This window comes from Betta splendens, chromosome 4 (assembly GCF_900634795.4).
Source record: "Betta splendens chromosome 4, fBetSpl5.4, whole genome shotgun sequence".
Taxonomy (NCBI): Eukaryota; Metazoa; Chordata; class Actinopteri; order Anabantiformes; family Osphronemidae; genus Betta; species Betta splendens.
Window position 1 is genome coordinate 4,552,655 of NC_040884.2, and position 26,239 is coordinate 4,578,893.

Below are 26,239 nucleotides of genomic sequence, written 5' to 3' on the forward strand. Positions count from 1 at the left end.
CCAGGTGTCGTTCGCTTCCCTCTCCGGCCGAGCGGAGCCGTAACAGATAACGCCATCTGTTTCCAGCTCTGTTTCAGCGCCGTCCTTTTTTTTTTTATTCAGTCATAATATGTGAACACCCGCGTTGTGTACATGACAACACAGAGGCTGTTTGCCATCACGCAGTGTCGTGTCAAGAAAAGAACTGCAAATCAGTCTGAAGTTTGTCACCACAAAAGTCCTTCATTTTCACTAAGAAGAATGACAAAACTGAGCAGCTTCGAAAAAAATAAATAACAGATGCAGATCTCACCAATAATGTCAAACATGCAGGAGCATAAAAAGGCTTCAGTGGAACTGATTCGGGCACAATAGCGCACACTTGTGCAGGCTGAAGGGGCTGACGGTACATTTTGACACCAGTTCATGTGCAAAAGAGCGGATGGATTTTATTTTAACATCTGACAACACTCTGGGCATTGTGGTCCCTGTGAAAGATATTCCAAACAGGCGCCCCCATCACTTCTCAGGCCAGCTCTGAGTCATCCTGACACATCCAAGCAAGCATCCCCAACACACACACACACACACACACACACACACACACACACACACACACACACACACACACACACACACACACACACACACACACACACACACACACACACACACACACACACACACACACACACACACACACACACTTCCTCTGACAACAGTATCTGCTTGTGATCGGCCTCGTGCACAAGCACACGGTCCTCAAACCGTCACGGAGCGTGATTTGCAGTGCGGCCGCTGTGTGTGTGGTGCTGGTGAAACCGTCCCGTTGTGGCTCGGTGCGTTGGGCCGGACCGGGCCGGGCCGGGCCGAGCGGGCCCTCGGTCCAATCAAAGGCTTTTCCTCCGGCGCTGCGGCCGAGGACGCTGCCTCTGGAGCCACTCATTATTACATGCGAGCGGGAACCTGTGATCTTTTTAATTATTCTGCACTTCATTTCTATCCCACCATTCAAAACGCAACACGAGAGCGAATTGCCTCAAACATCCATCTTTATAATCTCCCCCAGGCCCATAAATTATCCGACTTTGGGGCAGGCCGGACGAGCCGTGCAGCCTAAAGCAGGGAGAGGCAGAACAGAGGAGCATCACTGCAGCGCGTTGGGGGGAGCTGGACTGAATGGGGCTCTTCTGCTCGCTGGAAACGGGAGGAGGGGGGAAAAAAAGTACACTTGTTATCTTGTGAACCCTCAAACATGTAAGACAGGAATCTCTTGAATGTCAGCTACAGAAATGGAATTAACAAGAGATCTTTTTATTGTCGCAGAAGGTCATTAGGCTGCCAATCGTGGTAATTATGGAAATGATCTCCCCGGCTCTTGGAATGTTTTCCTGCTTCCATAAGGACTTGAAAGTGTTCAATCAGCCTCTCTCGTGGGAAAGTTCAGCCATAACTGCAAGTGTACCAGCAAAATCAAATTAAGCAAAGAGATTTCATTAGTATTTATAGCCCCGAGGCATTTGTAAAAGTATGGAGCGGCAGAGTAATGTGGGACTGTGAAGGGGAGAATTATTGCTTAATGACAAAGGCCATACCTAGAAGACATACACATGGATAATGAATAGGAGCCATTGATTGCATCTTTAAAGAGGATTCTTGAGGGAACGTAAAATATTGATGCTAGTGTGGCTAACTCTGGACTCGGGGTGCAACTTTGTTTGGGCGCTAACTTTATTATTCAGACACGTCTAATCATGCAGTGAAACACATGAGTAAACACTGTAATACTGTAAAAAGACCCTGGATTAATGTTAAACTGGTTTATTTAGTTAAGATAAATGCTGGAACCTTGTGACACTTCCAAAACATACACCAACATGCTGAAATAACAACTTAAGAAATTCATCCATCTTGCAAAAGGGCCTTTTCTGCGTCATCAGCCGTTTAACGGCTTCGTTTAGCGTCCATTAGGCGCCAGCGTTTGATGGTTGTCCTCGTCTAAATTAAAGTAAACTTGGAGTTGGTCTGGAAACGAAACAAGACAACAGCAGAGGGACGTTTTCCTGAAGTTCTCTAAACTAATTAGGAATCAGCTGATGGAAAGTGTGGTCAGTTGTTTCCTGACAGGATCAAAAGCATAAAAGAGCCTCTGCAAAAACGAACTGCTGCCTCCACGTGAATGCGTCATAAGTCAATAAGTGTTTAGTGATGAACTGAGTCAACTGAGCAGCTTTACCCTTTTAGATAATACTATAATAATAGTATATTAGGAGCATTTCTCTGACTAAAACTGTCAGAAATGAATTGCTGGCTGAAATTCAAACTGTTATTAAAAAAATGCAACTGACATATTTAAGTTTTGAGCGTGTGTCTTAACTTAAATAAATTTTAGGTCAAACTTGTGTTCAAAATAAACCTTACTTTAACCATAATATTCATACTGTAGCTCTGACACTGCATCGCAAAGCTAGGGATGTTGTTTTCAGGCTGAAAACATGACATTACATTAACACTGATGCTCAGACAGAACAGTGTTACAGTTAATTTATTATTTCATAAACAACTGTGTCTTTGGTGTGAATAAATATTCCTTCTGTGTAACAACTGGAGGCACTGCGCCGTCTACTCATGCCAAAATTAAATGAAGTCAGATGTGCAGTAAATTGTAACACCTGATTTGAATCACTGGGTCTATTCAGTCCACTTAACCTCGGAGTAATTGACAATTTAAAGGTGCAGGCCTTAATTTCAAGAGACAGCACAAAGACTTTGATTGGGATGTGAGGTATTCACTCCCCCACTGGAATAACAGGCAGAGAGGCTCTTTGTGGAGGAAATAACAGCCGGAGATGCAAAACAGGGGAGAAAGTGCGTGTTTCAGGTGACTAGTGTTTTATTAGCGGTGTTGATTTGACAGCTTCTTTGTAACAACGCTGAGCATAAAGACACAGACTTTTGGGCCGTTTTTAGTTCAGCCAATCATAAAATCAAAACATCACGCTTCTTAGGTATAAAGAGCTTTCCCCACCATCATCATCTTCTTCTTTTATAAATGCCGTAACTGGGTTCAAGAGGAGGTAAAGTGTCTGAGTGAGGAACCTGACAGATTATGTGAGAGAATATTATTATGGGCCGAGCAGGCGGCGTGTAGGAGGTAATTTACTGTGATGTTTCCTACGTATGCATCGATGGGCAGAGGGATATTGAGTTCAGGGGTCGCACCGAATGACACTTCCCTTTTGATGTGAATTATAAGATAAAGCTGCCGCCTTTTAAACCCTCATAACCCACAAATCGAGTTTTCTTCGTTTTGTTTTTGGCTTAAAACGAAATATAAATGTTTGGGTCAGTATTGACTTTATTTGAGGGTAAAACGAGCCGACAGGGTTCTAAATGCGACCTTTGCGCGGATTCCGGGGATTTGTGTTGCATTTCTGTTGCCGTTAACTACCACAACTATTCGACAGCCTCGTCTTTATTAGCACATTGTTTACCGTGGCGTTATGCAGACAATAATTTGGTGCAAAGCCAGGCAGCATGAGTTTTGACACCGTGATGAATGCACTCAACAGGGCCAATTTGCACTGTTTACAGCCCGAATCGCCGCGCTCACACACCGCCGTGATACACCGATGTGCAACTTCTCGGCCTTAATCTGAATGACAATGAGGCTACAAACGGGGTAACATGGCACGTACTTAACAAGTGCACATTGCCATGGTAATCCGCCTGCATTCATCCCTAGGTGTCACTTTCCCACCAGCGACCGCAGCGTGCATGCAGCCTCTCCGGGGTTTCCCACCGGCGGACAGCGGGGAGAGGAGGGGTGCCGCCGGAGGTCGGCACCATGTTACACACGGCATCACGCTTTAATAATTGTTTGAATGGAAGAAGTGAGTCACAAGTAAATGGGATTTCCATGAAAGTAGATATTCACCTCCTAGAGCTGCAGGAAGGTTCTGCGTCCGTCAGATTCATGGAGCAGTTAGTGTGAGCGCAACTCGTCAAAGTTGCACAATGGTGCAAAATCATTTTCGACAACACTCTTCTTCTCTCACATTGATATTTATTAGAGGCGTAAGACACATTTATCATAATTTGTTATTTTAACCAGGAGAATATGACTTCATTATAGATTCTGCCTAAATATGATATTTTATCTTTTACCACAAAAGTCCAAAGTCACTATAAACAGATGTGTTTATAAACAGCCTATAGATTTCTAAAAAAACTGGGCCAAGTTCAAATCCAGATGTTGACAACTGCTCTATTTGTCGCCAATCAATTGGGCAAAGTCAAAAACGTCCAACAGCAGATATATGTTTTTACGCTTTTATTTTTACACTGGGTGTCAACAGCTGTTTAAGGAAACAGTGAATAAATAAATAGATGAGTAAGGTGCAGGTCAACGGCTTCCGTCAGCGTGGCCTGCTGTAACTCTCCAGCTCGATCTGCTGTTGCGTCTTTACGCACGTGGATCAGTGTCTATTTTCGGCCCTCCGCGCTTTGTTGTGACGGCTGGTTCTGGCTCGGGCTGATCCTGCAGGAGGGAGGGTTAAGAACGAGCTCCATCATATTGTTTGACAGAAACTCGCAGGTTGATAGAGTGGATTCTTTGAGAAGAGCTGGACATTGTGATTTCCAAAAAAGAAGAGGGGAAAAAACAGCCGAGAGCTCACGCGTCGTTCAAGGCTCTGCCGCTTTGGTTCAACATTAAAACAAATTAGGGAAAATAAATATTCAGTATTTCCGTGTATTATCACCGTGTTGCTGTCGTGGGACTTTCACGTTTGGAGCATTTTTGTTTTATTAATTGTGACAAGCTGAAGATTTGGTTACTGGTGTAAAATAATTAACACAGCCTAATGGCGCGCTAATAATGCCATTAGTTTATCATATCGTTTTACTGGCTGCTGCCCCCAACTGCTCCCTCACCCACAGTCATTAATTAAAATCTGGTCTTACAAATGCTTTATTTCCACGCAAAAATGCAAGTCAGGCAAAGAGGATTTTAATTTTTCATGAGAAGTCTCACGTTTGTCGTTTCAGATTCAAGGAACACACAACCGGAGTATTTGTTGGGCTAATTGAGATTTCAATAAATGATAAATAATTGATATGAAGTGTGTCATGTCTCTACCGGGACATGATGAAAAAAAGATGCGTGACATGTAGGATTTTGTTTGAGAGACCAAGACCATAAACGAGGAGACAACAAAGAATAAAAAAATAACCATCATTTGAATATAGTCATAAACGAGTTGCGTATTAAAATAAAACGATGAAACAATGAATATTTGATGGAAATTTACCTTTTAGACAAAAAATAATCTTAACCCGTTTTCATCTCTTTAATAGTCGGTGCCCTAAATATCTTTCATTTTTAGTTTAATTTGTCTCCAAATAAGCGAAAAAAATAATAATTTATATTATCAAATTGTTTTAATTTTTTGAACTAATTATTGTGTTATTTAAATTTTGAAAGATAAAAACGCTTCAAATAGTTGATGTATCGTGGAGTGTATATAATACACGTCCGTTTCGCCTTCGAGCCCCTCTGCTGAAGCGCCTTTGTGCATGAACCAACACCTTTCTGCAGATGACCCTGACCTCTGACCCCAGTGAAAGAAGAGGGAGGGGTAGCCTACACGTGGATTAAATAAATCCTCCCCCAGGAATCAGTGGAGCGTCGCATTATTATGATCACAATTATTTGTTCGGTGACCTTGCAGGTAGTTTGCAGCGATCACGTGTGCTGACGGTTCCCTCTCCATCACCTGTGCTGCCGCTGCTCCGCCGCCGTCTCTTCTGTCTGTCCCCTGCACCCCCGCCTCCTAATGGTTTCATGCCGGAGCGAGTTGGCTTATTATACTAAAAGGTTTTGTCGAGCTAAGACGTGCATGTGTGCTTAAAACGTACATTTCATTAACAAACTGCGGAGGTATAAAAGCGGATTTATGAGGCTTCAAAAGATCACGGGAAGGACGGGTTTGAAGCCCCCTCTCGGTGCTGTTCGGGCGGGTTATATCAGCAGTTACGCCGCCTTTCACACAACACTGCAACTCTGGCTTTTTAGAGGAGGACTGACTCCACCTGTCTCTCCACACAAACAAAGAAAGAGAGATGAGTTAAGACAGTGGCTGATTCTTTGAAGTAAAAAAAGCACCAACAAATGTCACCTGGCTGCTACTAAAGCAGCTTTGTGCCTTTGTTTTAAACTGCCTTTATCCAAATTTAAATTGTTATTCGATGAGGAAAAAAAGTCTTATTTAAATATATGTCCGTGTCAGTGAAGTTCTGTTGCTGATGAAATGAAATGTACTAAAATATTTTGTATAATTAGCATGACCGCATTTCGAATTTAAATAAAAAATAGAAAAATTAAATATTTTTCCGTTTGGTCTCCAGCGATATGGAAGTTTTTTAAGACTCAAAATTCGAATCGTCTGAAAAACGTCCATACGGAGAAAGCTAGAAAATGTATGTGCTGCCATAAACACGCGTGCATCCTGTCGACAAACAGGACAAAGCAGCTTAATGAGCCGCGGTGACGAACCTGCAGATCTCAGCGGTCTTAAGAGATGAGCACAACATGGACCCAGAGCCCGTTTCACTTCTTCGACCTACACTCAAGACATCATTGACTGTTGTGAGTCTCAGAATTTCACCTCCCTGCGCAGCTGAAAACACAAATAAAATTGTCGACAAATGTATAATTTGAATATAATAAATATGAATATAATAATAATAATAATAATAATAATAATAATAATAATAATAATAATAATAATAATAATAATAATAATAATAATAATACAGATCTTCCTTTGGTCACGATTGTCAGAATTCGGATGTTTCATTCATTAAAATTAAGCTTTTGCCCCAAACAACCAACTGCTGCCGATTATAGATATTTTGATTAACCTGCTAAAGAACTTCCGATAAAATCAATTACAGGTTTAAATCGCTTGTGGCACATCCTGGAAATCCTATTTTCTCAATTAACTACACGTTTTGCTTTAAGAGACCGGGGCCCGCGTGAGTCGCTCCGGACGTCAGGTGAAACACGGCAGCCTCGCGTTTCACGCGTCTTCCCAAGCTGTCCTCACGCCGTCCCTCCGCTCCGCCGTCCTCTCCTCTCCTCTCCTCTCCTCTCCCCGAGCCCAGCCTACACCGCTCACCTTCATGCTTGTGAATAAACGCTCTCTTTGCATTCACCCGCTGCCCGCATTTCCTACTTTTTTCAAATGTAAAAACATGCAATGATTGGGGTCGTTAGCACCTCTTCCAAACTCGTAAAGGAGGTCTTTATTCTCCCCATTCATTGTCGCCGCTGCCGCTGCTGCTCAATATTCTTCCCACCTTCGGCTAATCCTGCGGGAATAAATAGACTTGAATACATGCTTTGCATTCGCAGCTGGGATTGACACGGCGGGCTGGAAAGATGGAAATATCAAGGCATGCGATTCAGCATCAAATAAACAAAGTTAAAATGTTGCATTGCAACAGTCGCGAGTGAGTCTCGCAGGCGCAGAGTAACGTGCGGCGACTCTGCTGTTAAAGAAACACACGCATGCACTACTTCACAAAAAGCAATAAAAGAGCAAAGCGGAGGATTTGGAGAACTTATCTGTCGTCGTGTTCTTTCTGCAGCATTCGGCGGAGTTTGCGTTCGCAAAGTTACAGGTTTGGAATGATTTTACGCATTCGCGTTAACGCGCGTCAGATCTTTCAATCACGCGGGCCAATTTTCTCCCCCCCCCTCCTCCCTCCCCCCCTCCCTCTGCCACCGTTAAATGGCCTATGACGGACGAACACAGAAATCAGCGGAAAGCAGCATTGCTGATGTCCCATTGTTGACAAATCCATGAAACAACTCCAGTTTGCATGGTTTAACAGAGAGCAGAGGAGGGTGGAGGGAGGGAGGGAGGGAGGGAGGAGAAGAGACGAGACGAGAGGGGGCGTGTGTCGTCACCAAACCACGTGTCCTGCGCTGATAGTATATCTTATACTGGGAAAAGTAATCTATCAGACAGTCCTTTTAAAAGCTCCGGCCTTTAAAAGCAGCATGTGTCACCTCGACTCGGTTCTCCAAATATCCCTCCTATAGGAGCTACACGCGCCGAGACGCGACGTCGGGGCGCAAAAGTCGAGCCGTCTGCGAAGAACTTCGAGGAAAGACGCGCAGGTTCCACGCGGGCCGCCGACGGGAGAAATATTTGTAGAAGTTGAAGTGTCTGTTCGGCCTCACCGACTGAACGATCCACCGACCGCATTTAGACCTTGAGAGACATCCGATCTCTTGACAGCGGCGACGAGAAGTGCAACAGAGCCGCCGCGTTTGCGCGCGGACCGGTCCCCCCGAACCCGGCCGTTCCGGCTCCAATAGACTTGTAAGCTCCAAGTAAGCCGTGAGATGACCCTGTCTGGGGCCAGCGACAGAGCCAGCGACATGTCCGGCCAAACTGTGCTCACGGCGGAGGACGTGGACATCGACGTGGTGGGCGAGGGAGACGAGGAGGGCATGGAGAGGATGGACAGCGACTGCGACAGCCCGGGGGGAGGCATCCTGCACGACCTGCGAGAGGAGGTGGGGGACGATGAGGTGGAAGACGAGATCGAGGTGGAGAAGGAGGAGACGGGCTCCGGCGGCGGCAGCCCGTGCTGCGAAAGCTCCGGCGAGGGGGAGGCGGGCCCCGGGAAGGGAGAGGGTCACGACGGGAGCGCCGCGCCGGGGGCGGCGGTCCAGAAGCCCAAAAGCAGCCTGGTGAAGCCGCCGTACTCCTACATCGCCCTCATCACCATGGCCATCCTCCAGAGTCCGCAGAAGAAGCTGACGCTCAGCGGCATCTGCGAGTTCATCAGCAACCGCTTCCCGTATTACCGGGAGAAGTTCCCCGCGTGGCAGAACTCCATCCGCCACAATCTGTCGCTCAACGACTGTTTTGTGAAAATCCCCCGGGAGCCCGGCAACCCCGGGAAGGGCAACTACTGGACCCTGGACCCGGCTTCGGAGGACATGTTCGACAACGGCAGCTTCCTCAGGAGGAGGAAAAGGTTCAAGAGAGTTCAGCCGGACGTGCTCAGGGACCAGACCGCGCTCATGATGCAGAGCTTCGGCGCGTACAGCCTCGGGGGCCCGTACGGGAGGCACTACGGGATCCACCCGGCCGCGTACTCCCACCCAGCAGCGCTGCAGTACCCCTACATCCCCCCCGTGGGTCCCATGCTGCCGCCGGGCGTCCCGCTGCTGCCCTCGGCCGAGCTGAACAGAAAGGCGTTCAACTCCCAGCTCAGCCCGAGCCTTCAACTCCAGCTCAACAGCCTGAGCACGGCGTCCATGATCAAGTCGGAGCCGTCCAACAGGCCGTCTTTCAGCATAGAGAACATCATCGGGGTCTCCAGCGCCTCGTCGTCCTCGCCGGGCGCAGCTCAGGCTTTCCTGCGGCCTCCTGTGACCGTTCAGTCGGCCCTGCTGAGCGCGCAGTCCCTGTCTCTGACCCGGACCTCAGCCGCTATCGCTCCCATCCTCAGTGTGCCGTCGAATATTATTTCTGGACACGTTTTACCTTCAGCAGCGGCCGCGGCAGTGTCTAAATGGCCTTCACAGTGACTTACAGCCAGTAAAAACGAATCTTATATTTTTTATAAAGACATTCTCGAAGGGGTGAAGTGTGAACAGCACAAATAGGCAGCACTGGACTCTGTAGCCATGTAAAGTGTTGAAACAGACAATAGAAACATGGACAAATTTCTGTACAGGTAATATTTGTAAATATTTGTAAAATAAGACGATTTTACCTGTTTTACTTTCATCTGTCTTTTTTCTTTGGTTCCTGTTGAAACCTGTGGTAATTCTTTTACATTTTGTTTTTGTATCGGGAGCTGGAGTGGACATAAAAAATTCAAGACACAAAAATCTCTGCAAGAGAAAAATAGACTATGTTTATAACAAAAAATAAATATATGTAATTCTATGTAGCTATATTGTGTTGTAAACTGAATTTATTTGTAAATAAATCCAAGAAAGAATTCCAATCAAATTTCCATTATTAACTCATTATTAGATCCAGATAAACAGGTTGTTGAATTATTTTTAACATAATAAATATTTTAAGATGTTACTTTGGAATAAAAATGTAAAAGACGAGAAATTCTTATTTTTTTCTGTAGACAAAAACTACCATGTACTGAATATTGCAACTTAATTTACTTACTTGTCATTTCATAGATTAATGATTATTAAGAATTCCTAGGGATAGTTGATATTTTAAAAAAGGGACCATTTGTATTTAATGTAATAACCAATATTATTATTGTTATTATTATATTGGATGAGCCATAACAACAGATTGATTTCACGGCAACAGCTAAACAGTCACCTACATCACATTTTATTATTAGATTTTAAAACTAAAATTTCAACTTTAGGGTGAAATATGAGACAAGGTTTTGCCTTTTAAAGTTTGAAATGAATTTAAATTTACGAGGACGTTTTTAAATTATGTTATATAAATATGAAGTAAGAAAAATGTCAGAACTTTTATAGATATAATTTAAATGGACGGTGAAAGTAATTACATAAAAAAATGTATTATAATGGGTAAAAAAATCGTGAAATCGACACCGAGTATTTACATATTATCACAAAGTTTTTAAGTAGACTGGCATTTTAGTTACTAATGCAGAGAGTGCAATAATAAAATAGTGTAAATATTTCGTAAAGTGTATTTATGGTTGTTGTCCTGACTGTGATCCCTGAGTGGAGGTCACAGTTTGGACACCTTTTAATTTACCATTACATCAGCGCTCGTATCGTTTTACAAGATATTCTGGCTTGGCTACTATAAAGGTAACAGGTTCGCAGTTGTGTCTGGCTAATCACTTTTACACAAACAGCAAATGGTGTGTGAGAGTGTGTGTGTGCGCGCGCGTGAGGGGGGAGGGAGGGAGGGAGGGTGTATATTTATCTGATCCCCATGGGAAAGAGGAAGGAGCCTCTCTCTGTGCTTCAATTCACTTTCAGACACCGAAGAAGGTGCTGATGATGCAAAAGGCTTCTCCAATGTCACCGTGGCATTTATACCGACTACATTCATTAATACCATTAGTCCAGCACGATTATTACAACGGCAGCCCAGTATTAGGGTCCTGTATTGTGTTAACATTGAGTTATTGAATTATTTTTGTTGTCAAAATAACAAAGCACGTCATTAGCTCCTCCACTGAGACATAAATAAGAAACAAATCTGTGAACGCGAACCACCTGTAATTGAGTTCCTACATCCGCTGCTTTATATGTTTTACTCTCATATTTTGATTCTGGCTTTATAAATTAAAGAGGTGGGCTATTTAATATTCATACAGTTTAATGTGGCTGTGAAAGAGACATCCAGGCAACTCCCGGGGCCAATCTCAGGCCACAGTCAGGCAGCTTCGCTTTAATTACACGTGTATGGGGGGAATCAAAATGACACGTTGTCAACAGCAGCGTCTCCTTGGGATGAACGAAACCAATTCCCGCTGAATACCTTAAATATTTGGAAGAGGCAGCGCTCGCGCTTGGTTAACGCGCTTCCAGCCTGGCGTCATATCACTGATTTATTTCCGTCATAGCTTGTGCGAGGCATGTGCGGCGGAGATCCAGGTTCAGCCTCCACAAAGCGCGGCTCCCGCAGCCAAACTCTCAGGCTCGCATTCATGTGTCACAGGAGGAGAGTGCGCCTGCAGTGCAAATGCACGCGCACGCACATGTGCCCGTGCAGCTCCCCGTTTGATGTCTCAGTGTCGTGCGCGTGTTGGTGTGATGCGCTGCACCGGTGATGCTGCAGCCTGACACCGCCTCGGAGCAGGAGGAGGACAGGGCGGCCGCTAGGGGGCGCTAAGTGACACCACCCGGCAAAATAAAGGAAACCTTTATTATAGCTATGGAATAAATTGCAACGTAAAATCTAAAATACTCCAAATTACCAGTTTTATTTAATTGATCAATAATCAGAAATGACCGTACAACATATAAGCCTGTGATAGATCTGGGGCGACAGCGGCAATTATTTGCAAAGTAAATTGGTTTATTCGGTTGCATATGCGTTAAAATACAGCGTCGAAATTCAACTGATGGCACTTAACATTTTAGTTCCGTTAAAGTAAAGTATGTTAATTTATTTTGACGTATAAATTCAAGTATATTTAAGTATAATGCAAATGGCTCCCTGAACCTCGTTTAAATCCACCAGAGCAACACAGTAGCTGTGTTTTGTTTCAACAGCTCTTTTCTCTCACGTCGAATATTTTTGCAGAGCAGACGTCGGACACTCAGTGAGACCTGCAGCTGCACCTGCTGGTTCAGTGGTGGAGAAAAGTCTGGACCGCGGTTCCCACAGCTCTACCAGACGGTCTATATTGGTCTCAAGCGACAGTCCACAAGTCCAGCGTGGATTTCACTGTTGACGCATTCTATACAATTTAGACTTACCAACAAATTAAATAATGTTAAGGTTTAAACTGTTTTTTTCCGTGATAATGAATATCTTACCTTATCAACTAATGAATAATATTACAATACAGGTTTGATTTTCTTACGTTAGTGTACAATAAATTCAAACATATTCTAGGAACATAGTTGGAATTGACTACATTCACTGGATGTTGCAAAGACTGCGTGTGTTTTTTGCTTTAATGGCACAATTTTGAGTCTACAGCATGATTTCACCTCATTTTGCATGAGCCTGTATGTTTGTTATATATGTCTAGTTATCATGCATGTCTTGAAGGTCAGTGTTTATGGACCTGTCGTTATATACAGCTGGCTTCAGCATATCAGGTTACCATCACAGGTTGTTGTGTAAAACACAGAAAGGGTCTTGTTTAGACTTTTTAAAAATCTCAGGAAACAATTATTAAACAACAATAAAAAGTAAAATGATTTGTTTGAAATAACTAATTCCGAAATAAAGCTTGATCTGCACTGTGAGGATGTACAACTTCTCATTGGTTTCTGATTGGATGTATTGTTCATCCTACACTTATTGGCCACTTTATTAGGTACCTGTGCACTTGTGAGGTCAAATAACGAACAATACAGCCACTCTGTCATTGCATGGTTATAATTTGTCAGTTTTAATTGAAGCTGCCTAAAAGGTGATAATTATATGTTTATTATTGAGGACACAGTATTTGCTGGAGTTGTACTGGTGGAGACTCTAGACTCTCCCTTATTCCAATATTTTTGGCTAAAAGATTAGAACCATTTTTTAATATAATGCACTCCTGTATTATTAGTTCACGTGTTAAAGCGTTTACAATCAGCCAAATGTCTGAATCATTCATGCAAATACTATTGTTAAGTGTCTTGAGATACGGCATGTAAAACCAAACGAATGAGTAAAACATCAGCATTTTCACAATGTCCGGGAGAATAAATAGGTTTGAGTTGTGATCCCATGTCATTGTTCACAGGTATGAGTTACATTTGAACAGGATCTGAAGCACATCACAGATTAGTACTCACAAAATAGCCACCTCAGAGACAACAGACAGCAGCATTTTAACTTAGACGGTTCTTAAAAGCAGAAAAGATCAAATTTGACTTTCTACAGCAAACTTCACTTCATGATACACTACAGTGACGTTGCCAAGCAGGACCCATCTCTCTGTAATAACTAGGTCATGCTCACCACAAGCTACATCCTTCTTGTGGGTGGAGATCTCAGACAGTAAATGTAGGTACAGCAGTTACTGAATATTTAAAAAGGCATAGAGATGAAGCAATAAATGACAAAGTAAAGCTGGCGTGGCCAGGCATTAATAACTAATGGATACCGGTGAGTTATAGGCTGGTGCCGTTGTAATGAAACTGTCACTGCAAATCAGCAGTTGTCCGAGGTTATTATTATTTATGCATAATTGATGCAGGAACCACAAGGAATGTGTCTCACCCAACAAATCCCAACACCTTAGGAACAAAGACGATGGTATCAACAGAAGAAAAGGTCAGAGAGGAGAAAATGCCCCCAGGCTGAGATTTACACTGTGAGGGGAGGATGAGGGGAGGCAGTTAAATCCACACACTCATCTGTATACAGAAGGTTACAAACTAGTTACACAAGAGACAACTGATTCTCTACTCCTTTGTGGCATATTATCAGGCTTAGGTAAGTTCACAGCACAAAGAGCTCGAGACTTCCTCCCTGATGTCTTTGATCACATTAGGTGTAATAATTAAAGATTTCATGTTTTTTTAAGTTGTCAAGAAGTATTATCAATAATTTTACAGTTTTTTTTATTTAGCTGCTCCATAAAAAGTGATTGTCCTTTTTTCGTAATGTTCCCAAACACACCATAGTCATCTGCGCCTGCGTCAGCCCGCATTGTCCAATCAGTGGGCGAAACGGAGCCTCTAGGGATGACGTGTACCGGAACAACGTAAACCTGTCTTGAATGGATTGAATTTGAAGAATCGTTTCTTTCTTTGTTACCCAAGTTTTACGCTAAACGCTAATTTTAACGGCCAGATTATGCAAACCTGGAGTCTCGTTTCTATCTGTGTTCTGCTGGGCGTTGTTATAAGATGGGGCGTTTCGTTTAATTCGTATTCAGGTAGGTAGCTTAATGCTAACATGCTGCACGCAGAGTCACAACCCCCTTCACTACACCGCTGCATTTGTTACTGGAGTTATATTACTTTTAGTTATCAACGCGTGGCTGCTAGCATGCTACCAGGGCTGCTCTGTTGTGTATCGTGTCTACTAGCATCTTCTCTGTCAGCTTAAAGTCACAACAGCTGACTGGTGTCTCTCCAGGGGCGGGGAAACCACCCATGTTTGGCGACTATGAAGCTCAAAGACACTGGCAGGAGGTGACCTACAACCTCCCTCTGCAGGAATGGTCAGTCTGAGAGGAGCACCAAGCTTAGTCAGGCGCTACGGAACATGAAAGGGGGAGCACACGAGCTCTTAAAGCTTTTGTAATGTAATGCATGGACAGATTGATAGATATGCACATGACACATGAGTAATGCATTCATTCATGCCACTTGATATTATTACAACTCATGTTTTACTTTCCTTACATTTATTTGTCAAGTACTTAGTATTGGTAAAGTTTGAGAGAATATTTTTTTTTGTATGGTATATGACCTTTATTTTCTGATTATATTTATTGGTACAAAAATGGTTATTACAGACTAAGAGACAGCTATTAGAATTTAGTTGTCCCAACTTTGTACTTAGATCAATAGTTATTTTAAATGTGTACTGTGTACAGGTTAAACACAATAAAGTTGCGGAGTTAGTGTGGTTTTATACTTACATATGTAAATAGTCTAGCGAATTTCAAAAGAAATATATAGTGAAATATTTGTACTTCCACAGGTACTTCAACACCACTGACAATGAACTGAACTACTGGGGTCTTGACTATCCCCCTCTGACTGCGTATCACAGCTGGATCTGTGCTTACATGTGAGCAATATTTCATGTATTGTGTTTATATTTGCACTACGTGACAATAACAATAACAATTTATTTTGGGTTGTGTGGTTTGGACATGTATGATTTCCTGCAGAGCAAAGAGAATAAATTCTGAATGGGTGGAGCTCCACAAATCCAGAGGTTATGAAAGTCCAGCACACAAGTTGTTCATGAGAGCTACAGGTACAGCAGAAATAAGCAGATTCAGATCACTCCCTCAGTACACGTGATGAGAAATTCATGTCATATGTGTAAACATTTGTATTATTCACTGTTGCAATTATGGTAGATATATTTTAATGAATGTTTTTCTTTTTCAGTCCTTATTGCAGATGTGTTGATATATATCCCTGCTGTGGTTTTGTATTGTTTATATCTGACTGATGGATCCTCTAAGAAAAAGGTAAGATACTCAGATGAATTTTCCTTTTTGTTTTGTATCCCGGAAAACACACAACTGCATGGGTCTTTTAAACTGCAAATGTCACAAGCAAATAGTTATAAACTGTCGATCCTCTGATTCATTCTATACGAGTAACTGTCCTCAGATTTTAGTTACATTTATCTTCTAACAACTTAACAATTCTTTCTGCAGGTTTCCACTATGTTTTGCTTCCTGCTGTACCCAGGACTGATTCTCATTGACTATGGCCATTTCCAGTATCTTTTATGTAAAGGTTTCTACCATTGTTTACCATTACAAGATCCTTACTATTTTTAAAACTTGGATTACAAAGTAGCATGTAAATGGCATGGTAAATTTGCAGATTTATAGACACAGTATCAGTATAAGTTAAACAATGTAAGAACATAATTGTGTGATTATATAGAAAAATGTTTAAAGCTTTAACTTGTACACAGTAACTGTACTGATATACACAGCCCCTATTTTCTATGCTGCTTGTTCTATATTAGAATATTTCATTTTTTGGCTCCAATACAAGCATCATGATTTACATGGAGCCACAGTATTGACCTTAACGGCCTCAGGTACAATGGAGTGAGCTTGGGCTTTTCCCTGTGGGGAGTTGTGGCTTTGGGTCTGGGCTGGGATGCTCTGGGCTCAATGGCCTTCTGCCTGGCTCTCAACTACAAACAAATGGAGCTGTACCATGCTCTGCCGTTTTTCTGCTATCTGCTGGGGAAGTGCATCAAACTGGGATTGATAGGGAGAGGGTGAGTCTTCCTTTGATAATTGTGTTTTTATTACTTGTTCCTATACAGTTTTACTATGATAATTTAGTAATGACATAACAACAGTGTACAGAGCAACAGTATGCTGCTGAGAAACCAATAGTATAAAGGCCAAAGGTCATTTTTTTAAGTGTCACATTTTACGTGAAGATCCACAGAAGGACTGAAGTGATCAGACTGGATGCTGTTACTAGTGTGTCTGTTTATCTAGTAACAATGTACCAAGGGCATTTAGTAGCAAATGCAGAGCTGGATTAGAAGGGCCAGGGGTAAGATATGTCCAGATGACACTCTCACCATGCCCAAACTCCTCAGCTATGCCTGTGTGTGCAACTTAACCGGCAGCTTCACAGTTACAGCTGACAAGAGATCCAGACCTCCACCAAAGACTTTCAGCTGATGCATGGCTTTCGTTGCATTCCTCAAGGCAAGGGTCAGCGCCCAAATTTAGGACTTGCAGACAGTGCGTACTAATTGTTTGAGGAATCCCGACAGTTATGGACATACTTCATGTACACGCTTGTGTCAAAAACCTAAATTATTTTTTGTATAATTATTTTTTGAATAGTGTGCAATGAATGGCTTTCATTATTTTCATTATTATATTACCTTCTCGCTCTCTGAACTATTCAGTGTGTTTCTGTATGACTCCCTCCATGTAGGTTTGTTCTGTTGGCGAGAATTGCTGTAACAGTGTTGGTGACTTTTGCCCTCTGTTGGTTGCCCTTCCTGTCTGACCCTGACCGGGCCTTGCAGGTGGTTAGAAGGATCTTTCCCGTGGCTCGTGGCTTGTTTGAGGTATAAAGGCTATTATTATTATTATTATTATTATTATTATTATTATTATTATTATTATTATTATTACATAATACTACATAATAAAATTTCAAATACTCTTAAAAAGTGATTTTAAAAAGTTGAACATTTTAAACTTATCATGACTAAGAATTTAACATACATTTGTAGTATAATTACAGTAAACTTCAAATATTCATATCAATTTGATAATTTTTTCTATCTTTGACAGCTTGGTTCAAGTTGTTTCTTTAATTTAAAATCACTATTTTCTGTAACAGTTGCAGTATTAGGTTTCATTATAATAAAATCGAAATTTTTGTAAAATTGGGCATTTGCGATACACAGGAATAATTTTCTAAATGATGATTTAGTGAAACAGAAAACCACTTATAATTGCTGTTGTTTCTGGGTAATTACTTTATTGGTCATTTTAACTTGGGCAGGATTAGTTGCGTCAAAGCCCTCATTTAATGTTTTTTTAAGGGGTTATGTTTGTAACATGAAGCACACCCAACTTGAGTGAGACGCCTGTTACCATACTCTCACTATGGTAAACCACCCCTCTGCCCTCCAGTGCTTAGCCAGTCGGAAATGGATACTCTCAAGGATCAAAGAAAACAGTGGAATAAAATGGTGAAAGGTCAGGAGATCATTTTCACGCTATCTCTGGGAGGTGTTGGAGTTTGCAATGTACAGTAGGAGCCTGCAGATAAATCTAACTAATTTATAGCCCGGGTGTTTTCAGCACTACATAGCACGGCCGTGTTCTAACCATATGGACTGATGAGTGGGGCCAACTGTACACTTAAAGGTGTATCAGAGCACATCCAACAACTGTCACTGACCTACATATAAGTGTGTTCGGCTGTTTTATAGCACACACGCACATGCATACGGTGTGATCATGCAGTCGTAATAACGAAAAAAATCGGCAGTTTAAAAAGAAAAATAGATTTTAAAAACACTTCCACCGTGTAGGATGTTGTGGTGTAAAGAGCAGAGCTTTAGTAAGTGTCTGCTTTTGTGTTCAAATATGACTGACTGCTCAGAGGCCAGCGTCCCCCTCTGCCCCCCTCCGCTTTTGTCCTAGTCCTTGAGATGGCACCTACTCCAAGGTGTCATAGATGTGAGAAGTAATTGGACATTCTACTGTGGCAGCGGTCACTGCTGTAGTATTTGCTGGAAGGAAATGATGCAGATATAATACACAGGGTGTGAGCGACACTACACCCCCCCATGACGACAACATGAGAGGCTGCCGGGGCAGGACGCCATGAACAAATTGTGCACATAAGCAGCTTTGGACAAGGAGACGGGGGGGGGGGCTGGTGGTCTCGGCGGCTTCATAGAAGGAGCAGTTGTAAGTTTACCCATTGAGCTGCATTCTAGCATCTCATGTTGCAGCCTGCCTACAAAATCAGCACCAAATGCTTCTCTCTGTGAAATTCCATGCTCGCTTACAGGTGAAGGATCCACATTGCTCTTGACAACACCCCCCCCCCCATCCTTGGTCATATGTCGACTTCTGCGATGCCCAGAAAAATTCCCGTAGGGGTATTTTGGAGAAAGATGGAGGAATGAGGCTGAGACAACACAGCATTGGAGGAACCAGAGCTGCTGACTAGGATCCACACAGCTGTGCAGTGCTGTGAGCAGCTGTAGCACAGATGAGCCCAGAAATAGTTGTTCTAGACTGGGACACAGTGAGGTTCCACAGTGGTGGACGTGAAGCTGATCTAGGAACGTTTCTGAAGGCTAAGGATTCAACTGATCCCTGCGCAACTGCTTAAACACTTAAATCAACTGAGTCGCTGGGCAACACCCTCCTCATGATCTCACAGTTTATGAACTCCAAGTGCTTGTAGGTCGGCATTAAAGTTGTAGCATACCTTCTACAGCATTGCAATTAGGGGTGAGGTTTAAAAAGCCTCAACAATACAAAACTTTGGTATTTAGTGTTACAAGAACCCGAAGTGAGTTGCTGACAAATACATGGGCCGCTAAAGCCAATAATCCAGGGAGTGAACTGTAGTTTGTCCCTAACTTTACATCCTTGTGTTTTCATATATTTTCTTACTCTGTAGTTAATTATGCTGGAGGGTTACGTGTAAATATCAACTAACCAAGGAGTTTCTACAATAAGTGAAAGCTGTGCCACTTATTTGCCTTTTAAAATGTAATGCTGAATTATTTACACAGCCTATTGAGTGTGTCCGTCTGTTCTGTAATTCACCCCAGTATTGCTTGTGTATTTGCTCAGGATAAGGTGGCCAACGCATGGTGCAGCTTGAACACTGTGATAAAGATCAGATCCATTCTGTCCAGTGACTCGCAGCTCTACCTCAGGTAATCCCTCCATCTAACTAACAAGCTCTAGCCTTCGTCATCCGTGTCTCTTTCCACCACTCCCTCCCTCCTTTCTCTTGTATTCCTGGGAAAGCGGAGCATGCCCAGAGGAATGAACACAGTGATCCAGCAGATTGGAAATAAGATCATCCCTTAAGGAAACATCTTGTGAGGAACCTCAGAACATGAAGTCACAGCTGTTTTTGGAAATGTGGTGACAAGGGTTTAAATTGCAAGGAACTACCAGAGCATGTGTCATACACAGATATAGCAGAGCAAATCAACCTGATAGCATTATGTGCTTTATTAGATGACAGTCTTATTAAATGAGTGACAGAAACAAATGAACAGTGCGATCCGGTGGGTCAACACAGAGACACTGAGCTCCAGGCACGGCATTAAACGGCCGCGTCCCGTGTCCCGTGTCTCTGCCTACATCCCACAAAAGTAACTGGAAAATTAATTTTGACCAGAAGCTGAGAAACTGTTCAGTTGTAATACAAAAAAGACACCAATGCCGAAATGGTGTCATGGTGGACTCTGCTTACGTAACCCAGCACAGTAAATAGGTGGTTTGTGCCAGACTGAGTCTGGGGATCAAGCTGGACTCCTTTAGCTCCAGTGTATTTCAAACAAATGAAAACCACTTGTGTCTTTTTGGCACAGCGGCTGGATTGCTAAATACTTTGGCGTGGGTGTACTGCGTACATAGAATGAATCAGCTGTGAAACGCGATCCACGTCCTTCTGGAACACAAACCCCTGCCCTACATTCATACACGCTGCCCATTTACTGCTCTTACTTTTACTACTACTAATAGTCACTGTTCTGCCTCTTTATCTAATTACCTGTTTTTAATCTCAGATACAGAGATTGTTATTATTATTATTATTATTTCTATGCATTCACTGTGCAGATGGTGCCTCTGCCCACAGCAGGTGACAACTGAAGTGTTAACCTAAAGTCTACAAACCTGAGAAGGGGCCAGATCTTGGTCATGTCCCACAGAACCAGGGTCTTGGTGGCAGATTGTTTACCCATGATGACAAATTCAGATTAACTTGTGACAGAGTCTCATCTTGTTATTAACTCATGTACAAACCGCAGAGAAGTCTATGGTTTTTTTTTTTCAGAATTTTGTGCATTTAATTATTTTACTTCCATATTGATTTCCCTTTGCTGTATGTTTTTCCACAGATTGTCTCATGGGATGTTTTCAGGATTTGTTCTGCTTTTGATGGCACTGATGATGAGGGTTATTCTAAGTGTTGTGTTTCATTTGTTTTGCCAGTTTGGCCTGCACCCTTCTTGCAGTCCTACCCTCCTCTGTCAGACTTCTGACAAAGCCGACCTTCTGGCAGTTTAAATTGGCCTTGGTGAGGTTCCACAACCTGTTAATCCAATAATGTAAAATTAGTCATGTCTAGTTTCAAATGAATGTTTTTGAATAGTCTATTAATACTATTACTACTATTAATAATAGTAATTAATACTCACTATCAAGTGTTGTTGTTACATGTTTCAATTGTTATACTGATAATTAATTTCACTCTTAGGCTAATTCGTCTTTGGCATTTTTTCTCTTCTCCTATCAAGTCCATGAGAAATCTATCCTCTTGGCTGCCTTGTAAGTACATACAACATACTTTTTCCTGCAGGGCTGAAACAGATATCTCAAATATATAAGTTTCTGGTCTTAAAGAAACCATTTGCTCCATCACTGCTAGAACCTTCCCAAAGTTCCTTTGCAGATTGTCACTTTCTTAAGGTGACATTATTTTCCTGCTGTAGTGTCAGGGCCTTTGACGGCCAGTGCAGACTTGTTAACGGAAAGGTTGTTCACCTCTGTCAGCGCACTTGGTGTTGCGCAGCCACAAAAGCATCACTGCCTCCATATGTGTGGAGCAGTAGCTGTTGAAGCTAGACAATGACGCATTGGGCAGATTTGACAGCAAGGGATTTAGCTCCTAGATCTTGGCTCATCTATTAATCTAGATTAGCGTAGATTGTTGCTTTATTAACTATTGAGTTATACCTCCCACCTGTCCCCCTGAATCAATCAGTAATGCATGTCCAGGGATTAGGAAAGAATGGCAGGCAGCAGCTCGCGGTGTTGTTTGCGCAGGATCAATTATTGGGCTGTAACAGTATCGCCAAAGAGCACTGGCTGTAATTATGGGCTCAGGGACCGGTGGAAAGTACCCCCCCTCGGAGCAGAGTGCAACTAGTACCAACACCAACAACCCAGTGCGCAAGTGGGCTGTTTTTGTAGATGTTAAAAAGTTGGAGAAGTTGCATTTTCATACATGTACTGGGGATTGTTACAGCACAGAACATGATGGTTGTGATTCATATGCCTGATCACAATGACCTCAAGCAGCTTAACTCCTTTTCTACTGTTAAATGAAAATTCCTTGAACCAATGATTATGACGCCATCTTTGGATCTTTCTAGACCAGTGTGCCTCCTGCTGAGCGACCTTCCCCTCATGGGTATTTGGTTCCTGCAGGCCTCGACATTCAGGTAAGACTACAGTGTGTTATGGCGCGATCCCCATCACATTCAGAGTGCACACCACTAACTAAACACAAATGATACGTGGGTTGCTCATGAAAACAAAAGCTTTTTATTCAGGGTGTTTGCAGGAGCCTTTAGATCAGACCTTTTATTAGTCTTATTAGTCTTACTACTATTACTTTTTACCTATAGAGATGGTAATACTGTGGCAAATGATGAGGTCAGCACACACATACAGCACATAACTCTCCATGCATTCCCTTCCAGTCTGCTCTGTCTATCCCCACTTGTAAGTACCAGCTGAGAAATGCCAAAGAAATAATCCTAAAAAGCTAAATTGATCTGTGATGTGGGTTTGAACTGAGGACCAGGAATGGAAAAGACAAATAGTGCTGCAAATGCTTCGTCTAACTTTCACCAGCTGTTGTTAAATTCTTCCGGCAGCACTAATTGTTGTGTGTGTGGTTTAGTATAAGGATATGTGGGGATTACATAGCATAGCCTGCATGCCTTTTCCCTAAGTGTGTGTTGTGTAGGGACAGGAGGTCATTCTGGAGCCATCTCTCAGTACAGTCTGACCTGGACTTTCACATAATCTGCACCCTCTGCAGGATTCGCCTCTTAAAAAAAAATACATCTTTTGTTTTCATAATTGGCTGAACGATTGCTGAGCATGAGCGATTCTAGGAGCACAAAATGCAGCCAGTATGTTTCAAATTAAAGACGTATGTATTTCTAAAAAATGCTAAACTATTTCCTAGTGAATGGAGCTTTATTGTCAGAGCGCAGCACCAGAATGAACGGTTTGTTGTGAGCGGATAGGTTTTTACAAGCTGTGGTGATGCGATTTACTATGAGTCAACTGTTGTTCTAGTCCGTGCCCCTCTGCTAAACTAAGATAAGTTTGGCATGAACGTCCGAGCCATCTCTCCTCAGGGGACACCAAGCTTGTGCAGGCCTGTTGGATAAAAGCTATGTGGTTTACTGTTGCCCTTCTTTTAAACATGATACTAAACATCGAAGTACTGTTTGTCATGGCTAAATAGTGTGTGTGCGTGCGTGTGTGTGTGTGCGCGCGTGTATTTAAACAATTTCCATATTTATTAGTGTTTTTTGAAGCTATTTGTTGACATAACTACTGTTTAGTGTTTATCTGGATTAATACTCCGTGTGTCCCGTCTCCCTCTGTGCAGCATGCTGCCCCTGTTTCTAAAGGACGGTCTACTGGTGCCCTACTTTGTGACCTCGCTGGCCTTCCTCTACTTCAGCATCTATCTACTGTCAGCGCTCGAGCACTCTTCAGAGGAAGAGCTGAGACTGAGGCCCTACCGCAGGGTGTTTTTCTGCCTACCCAAAGTGGACCTGGCCTGTGTAGTAAGATGGAAGGTCAGTATCAATACTGGATACGGCAACAGTATGTGTAAAGAAATAAGTGTATAACAAGTGGGAGTGCTAATATTGTAATTTCAGCTTCCCAGCCATGCTGCATGTGAAATAATGTGTAACTATTATTGCTGTAAAGGGGTGGAGATAGAGTTGTTTGACATGTTTTGTAGTACTCAGTAGTAGTTACCAGTATTAGATAGTAAAGGTACTATTAAATACTTTTAACTGGTCAGCGTCCATGCATGTCTGACACAAACAGGTAGAGCAGATACAGGCCTGCTGAGAACTGGTGCAACAGATGTGACTCTCAGCTCCTTTGGTCGTCACCGTTAAAGCTTTTGTAATTAGATGAACGCTGATTTCAGGGTCCCAGATGGTCTTTACCCGAGTGTCACTGGACCCAAATTGCAACCGTGTGAGAGGATCTACCCAACTGTATAAATAAAGCTCATGTGCCACTGTAAGCTGTCTAAGCTGTCCAAGGATGAAAGCCACAGCCAGCCAAAGAATTATTTATCACTTATTTAAGTTTCCAAAATCTATGAAGTGGCTGCAGCACCGGCCCTTAGCGATGGGGGCACCGGTAGGGTGTCAGAGATTAAGGGAAGGTGTCTTTTTATAGCGCGTGTCATTAACACAGGTTTGCCTAGATATATTTATTTACACAAGCAGCATAAATAGCAAGCCATGATGATGGCGATAGGGTTTCATGGGTCTGGGGTGGTGAAGGTGGGTGTGGGCATTAGGTGTTTCCTCTGCATTACTGACTGACTTATCTCTGGGTCATAAAGCCCAAATAGACACACGAATGGTCTCACTCTCAGCTCGGTTACAAGGCAAAAGGTCATTTTGTGGGTCCTAATTGACACCGTGCTGCTGTGCGTCTGTCTTTTCTTAATAGCGCCTCTCAAATGACTAATTTGATTTCAAATTAAACAATTCATTGGTTTGACAGTATAATCACACTTAAAAGTACGGGGAAAGCTAACAGTTTGTTCTCAGCCTGAGGTGCCCAGTCTTTTCATTGCTTTATGACCAACTGTTCCTGGTATGGAATATCAATACAGTCATCACAGATAAAGCAGCTTTCTATCCAAAAAAATGGGTATTTCTGCACTATACAGAGGATGAGATGTCCCGAGGTTTGTCCCTAAAACATGTATCGCATCATTAGACTCTTTGTGCTCCAAAGGCCAACTAGGAAAACAGGGTTTATGTAAAAATTGGGGTTTGTTCAGGCACAGTCCACGCTAAAACCCTCCGGTAACACCAGCTGTTTAAAAAGGACAATCTGCTAAGATGGAGCAGGGAAGTGATATTGGAAACAGGCATGTGCCTTTAGGATGAATAAGAATTTAACAAATTTTAAATCACTTTGCCAAGTTTCCTTAGTTGAAGTTCTTGGGGCCTAAATCCGTTCTTCCATGCCAATATTGATTCAAGGCTTTATCACACAGTTTGTCAATAAAACAAGTAGGTTTTCCTCAAGCTTTTAAAAATTTGAATTACAACTGCTGCAGCTTTGGCAAAAATTTCAATGTGACTAAAAGCTGTTTGTTTTCACACATACCCTCCATCCTTTACCATTATGTTAGGTTTCAGCTCCCTTTTAACTTCACCTGGTGATGGTTATTTTTAAAAGGGAGCTTAGACACATTGTTTAGCCCCACGTCTATGCTGTCATTTGACTAATAACCACATCGTTTCTGTCTGTTGCAGTTCTATGTCAGCATTGCGTCCATGGCTGGTCTCAGCATCGCTAGTGTCCTTCTGGTCCCTCCACCTCATCTGCCTGACTTGTTTCCTGTGCTGGTGTCTACTACTGCTTTCCTGCACTTCTCTGGAGCATTTGTGTATTTCAACGTTGTCCAGTTCAGTGGGCCACCAAGCAAAAGGAGCCAGAAGAAGAACAACTAAGTGCCAAAGTTGGGGCTTGAGAGGTTTAGATTCCAAAAGGTTGTGTTACATGGCCTTGTGCTTGTAATGTGCAAGAAGAATTTTACTTGTGCCATCATGTAACATACATAAAGCACACAATTATCAAGGCATCTTGTTTGAGAAAGCTACAAAATGCCAATTGAGAAAGAACTTTCTAGTTTGGACCAACTGAAAACACAATCTCCTCGTCTCAGTGCTCAAGCTCTAACTTTTCGCTTGGACGACTCTTTTCGTTGTCCTGTCCTTTTGGATGACTGGATTGTAAGGATTATGTGGCAACATCAGAATTAACAAGCTGTGCGCAGCCTACACATCTGAATTCTAAATGAGGGGTCCACAGTAACAGGAACACTTGTGGCCGTAAATGTTCATTCATTTAAAGCCAGGTTGGGGATGATGATGCGTTTCATCACATGTTTAGCGTCATGTTACTTTTTTCCACCAACACTTCACATTGTGACTTGACTAATGGTGATGTACTCAGGTATGCTTTTGAGTTTTCTTTACAGTTTTCTACTGTATTTTTATGCATTGAAGTTATTTTGTACAAACTTTGTTTTTGGGAATATAAATAAATTTTTTCAGGAATCCAAAGTGAACATTAGCGTTAT

General features: G+C 42.5%; 2 protein-coding genes and 1 long non-coding RNA gene across 3 annotated transcripts; 2 read left to right on the forward strand and 1 right to left on the reverse strand.

Moving 5' to 3' along the window:
- Positions 1 to 4,297: 4,297 nt before the first annotated feature.
- On the reverse strand, positions 4,298 to 7,736 carry LOC129603962 (uncharacterized). Its single transcript, XR_008694418.1, has 2 exons — positions 7,262 to 7,736; positions 4,298 to 6,659 (listed from the first exon to the last, which is right to left on the reverse strand). It is a non-coding gene; the product is annotated as an uncharacterized LOC129603962 (long non-coding RNA).
- A 212-nt stretch (positions 7,737 to 7,948) lies between these two features.
- foxd3 (forkhead box D3) lies at positions 7,949 to 9,966 on the forward strand. The gene has a single exon (XM_029147559.3). It carries the CDS (start codon positions 8,396 to 8,398, stop codon positions 9,590 to 9,592), a length of 1,197 nt encoding a protein of 398 aa, XP_029003392.1. The 5' UTR covers positions 7,949 to 8,395; the 3' UTR covers positions 9,593 to 9,966.
- A 4,396-nt stretch (positions 9,967 to 14,362) lies between these two features.
- On the forward strand, positions 14,363 to 26,227 carry alg6 (ALG6 alpha-1,3-glucosyltransferase). The gene is made up of 14 exons (XM_029147558.3): positions 14,363 to 14,577; positions 14,781 to 14,865; positions 15,351 to 15,440; positions 15,544 to 15,632; positions 15,770 to 15,852; positions 16,045 to 16,109; positions 16,440 to 16,625; positions 17,306 to 17,441; positions 19,702 to 19,787; positions 21,079 to 21,163; positions 21,344 to 21,414; positions 22,242 to 22,310; positions 23,498 to 23,690; positions 25,410 to 26,227. The coding sequence occupies exons 1-14, from the start codon at positions 14,496 to 14,498 to the stop codon at positions 25,605 to 25,607; spliced, it is 1,518 nt and encodes a 505-aa protein (XP_029003391.1). The 5' UTR covers positions 14,363 to 14,495; the 3' UTR covers positions 25,608 to 26,227.
- The last annotated feature ends 12 nt before the right edge of the window (positions 26,228 to 26,239 follow it).

Bases quoted from the DNA above. Each gene is read 5' to 3' on its own strand.
- alg6 (XM_029147558.3), top strand. From the start codon at position 14,496: ATGCAAACCTGGAGTCTCGTTTCTATCTGTGTTCTGCTGGGCGTTGTT. The intron at 15,853-16,044 runs GTAAGATACTCA...TTCTTTCTGCAG, and splicing joins ATGGATCCTCTAAGAAAAAG to GTTTCCACTATGTTTTGCTT. The intron at 21,164-21,343 runs GTGAGGTTCCAC...TTTCACTCTTAG, and splicing joins GGCAGTTTAAATTGGCCTTG to GCTAATTCGTCTTTGGCATT.
- foxd3 (XM_029147559.3), top strand. From the start codon at position 8,396: ATGACCCTGTCTGGGGCCAGCGACAGAGCCAGCGACATGTCCGGCCAA.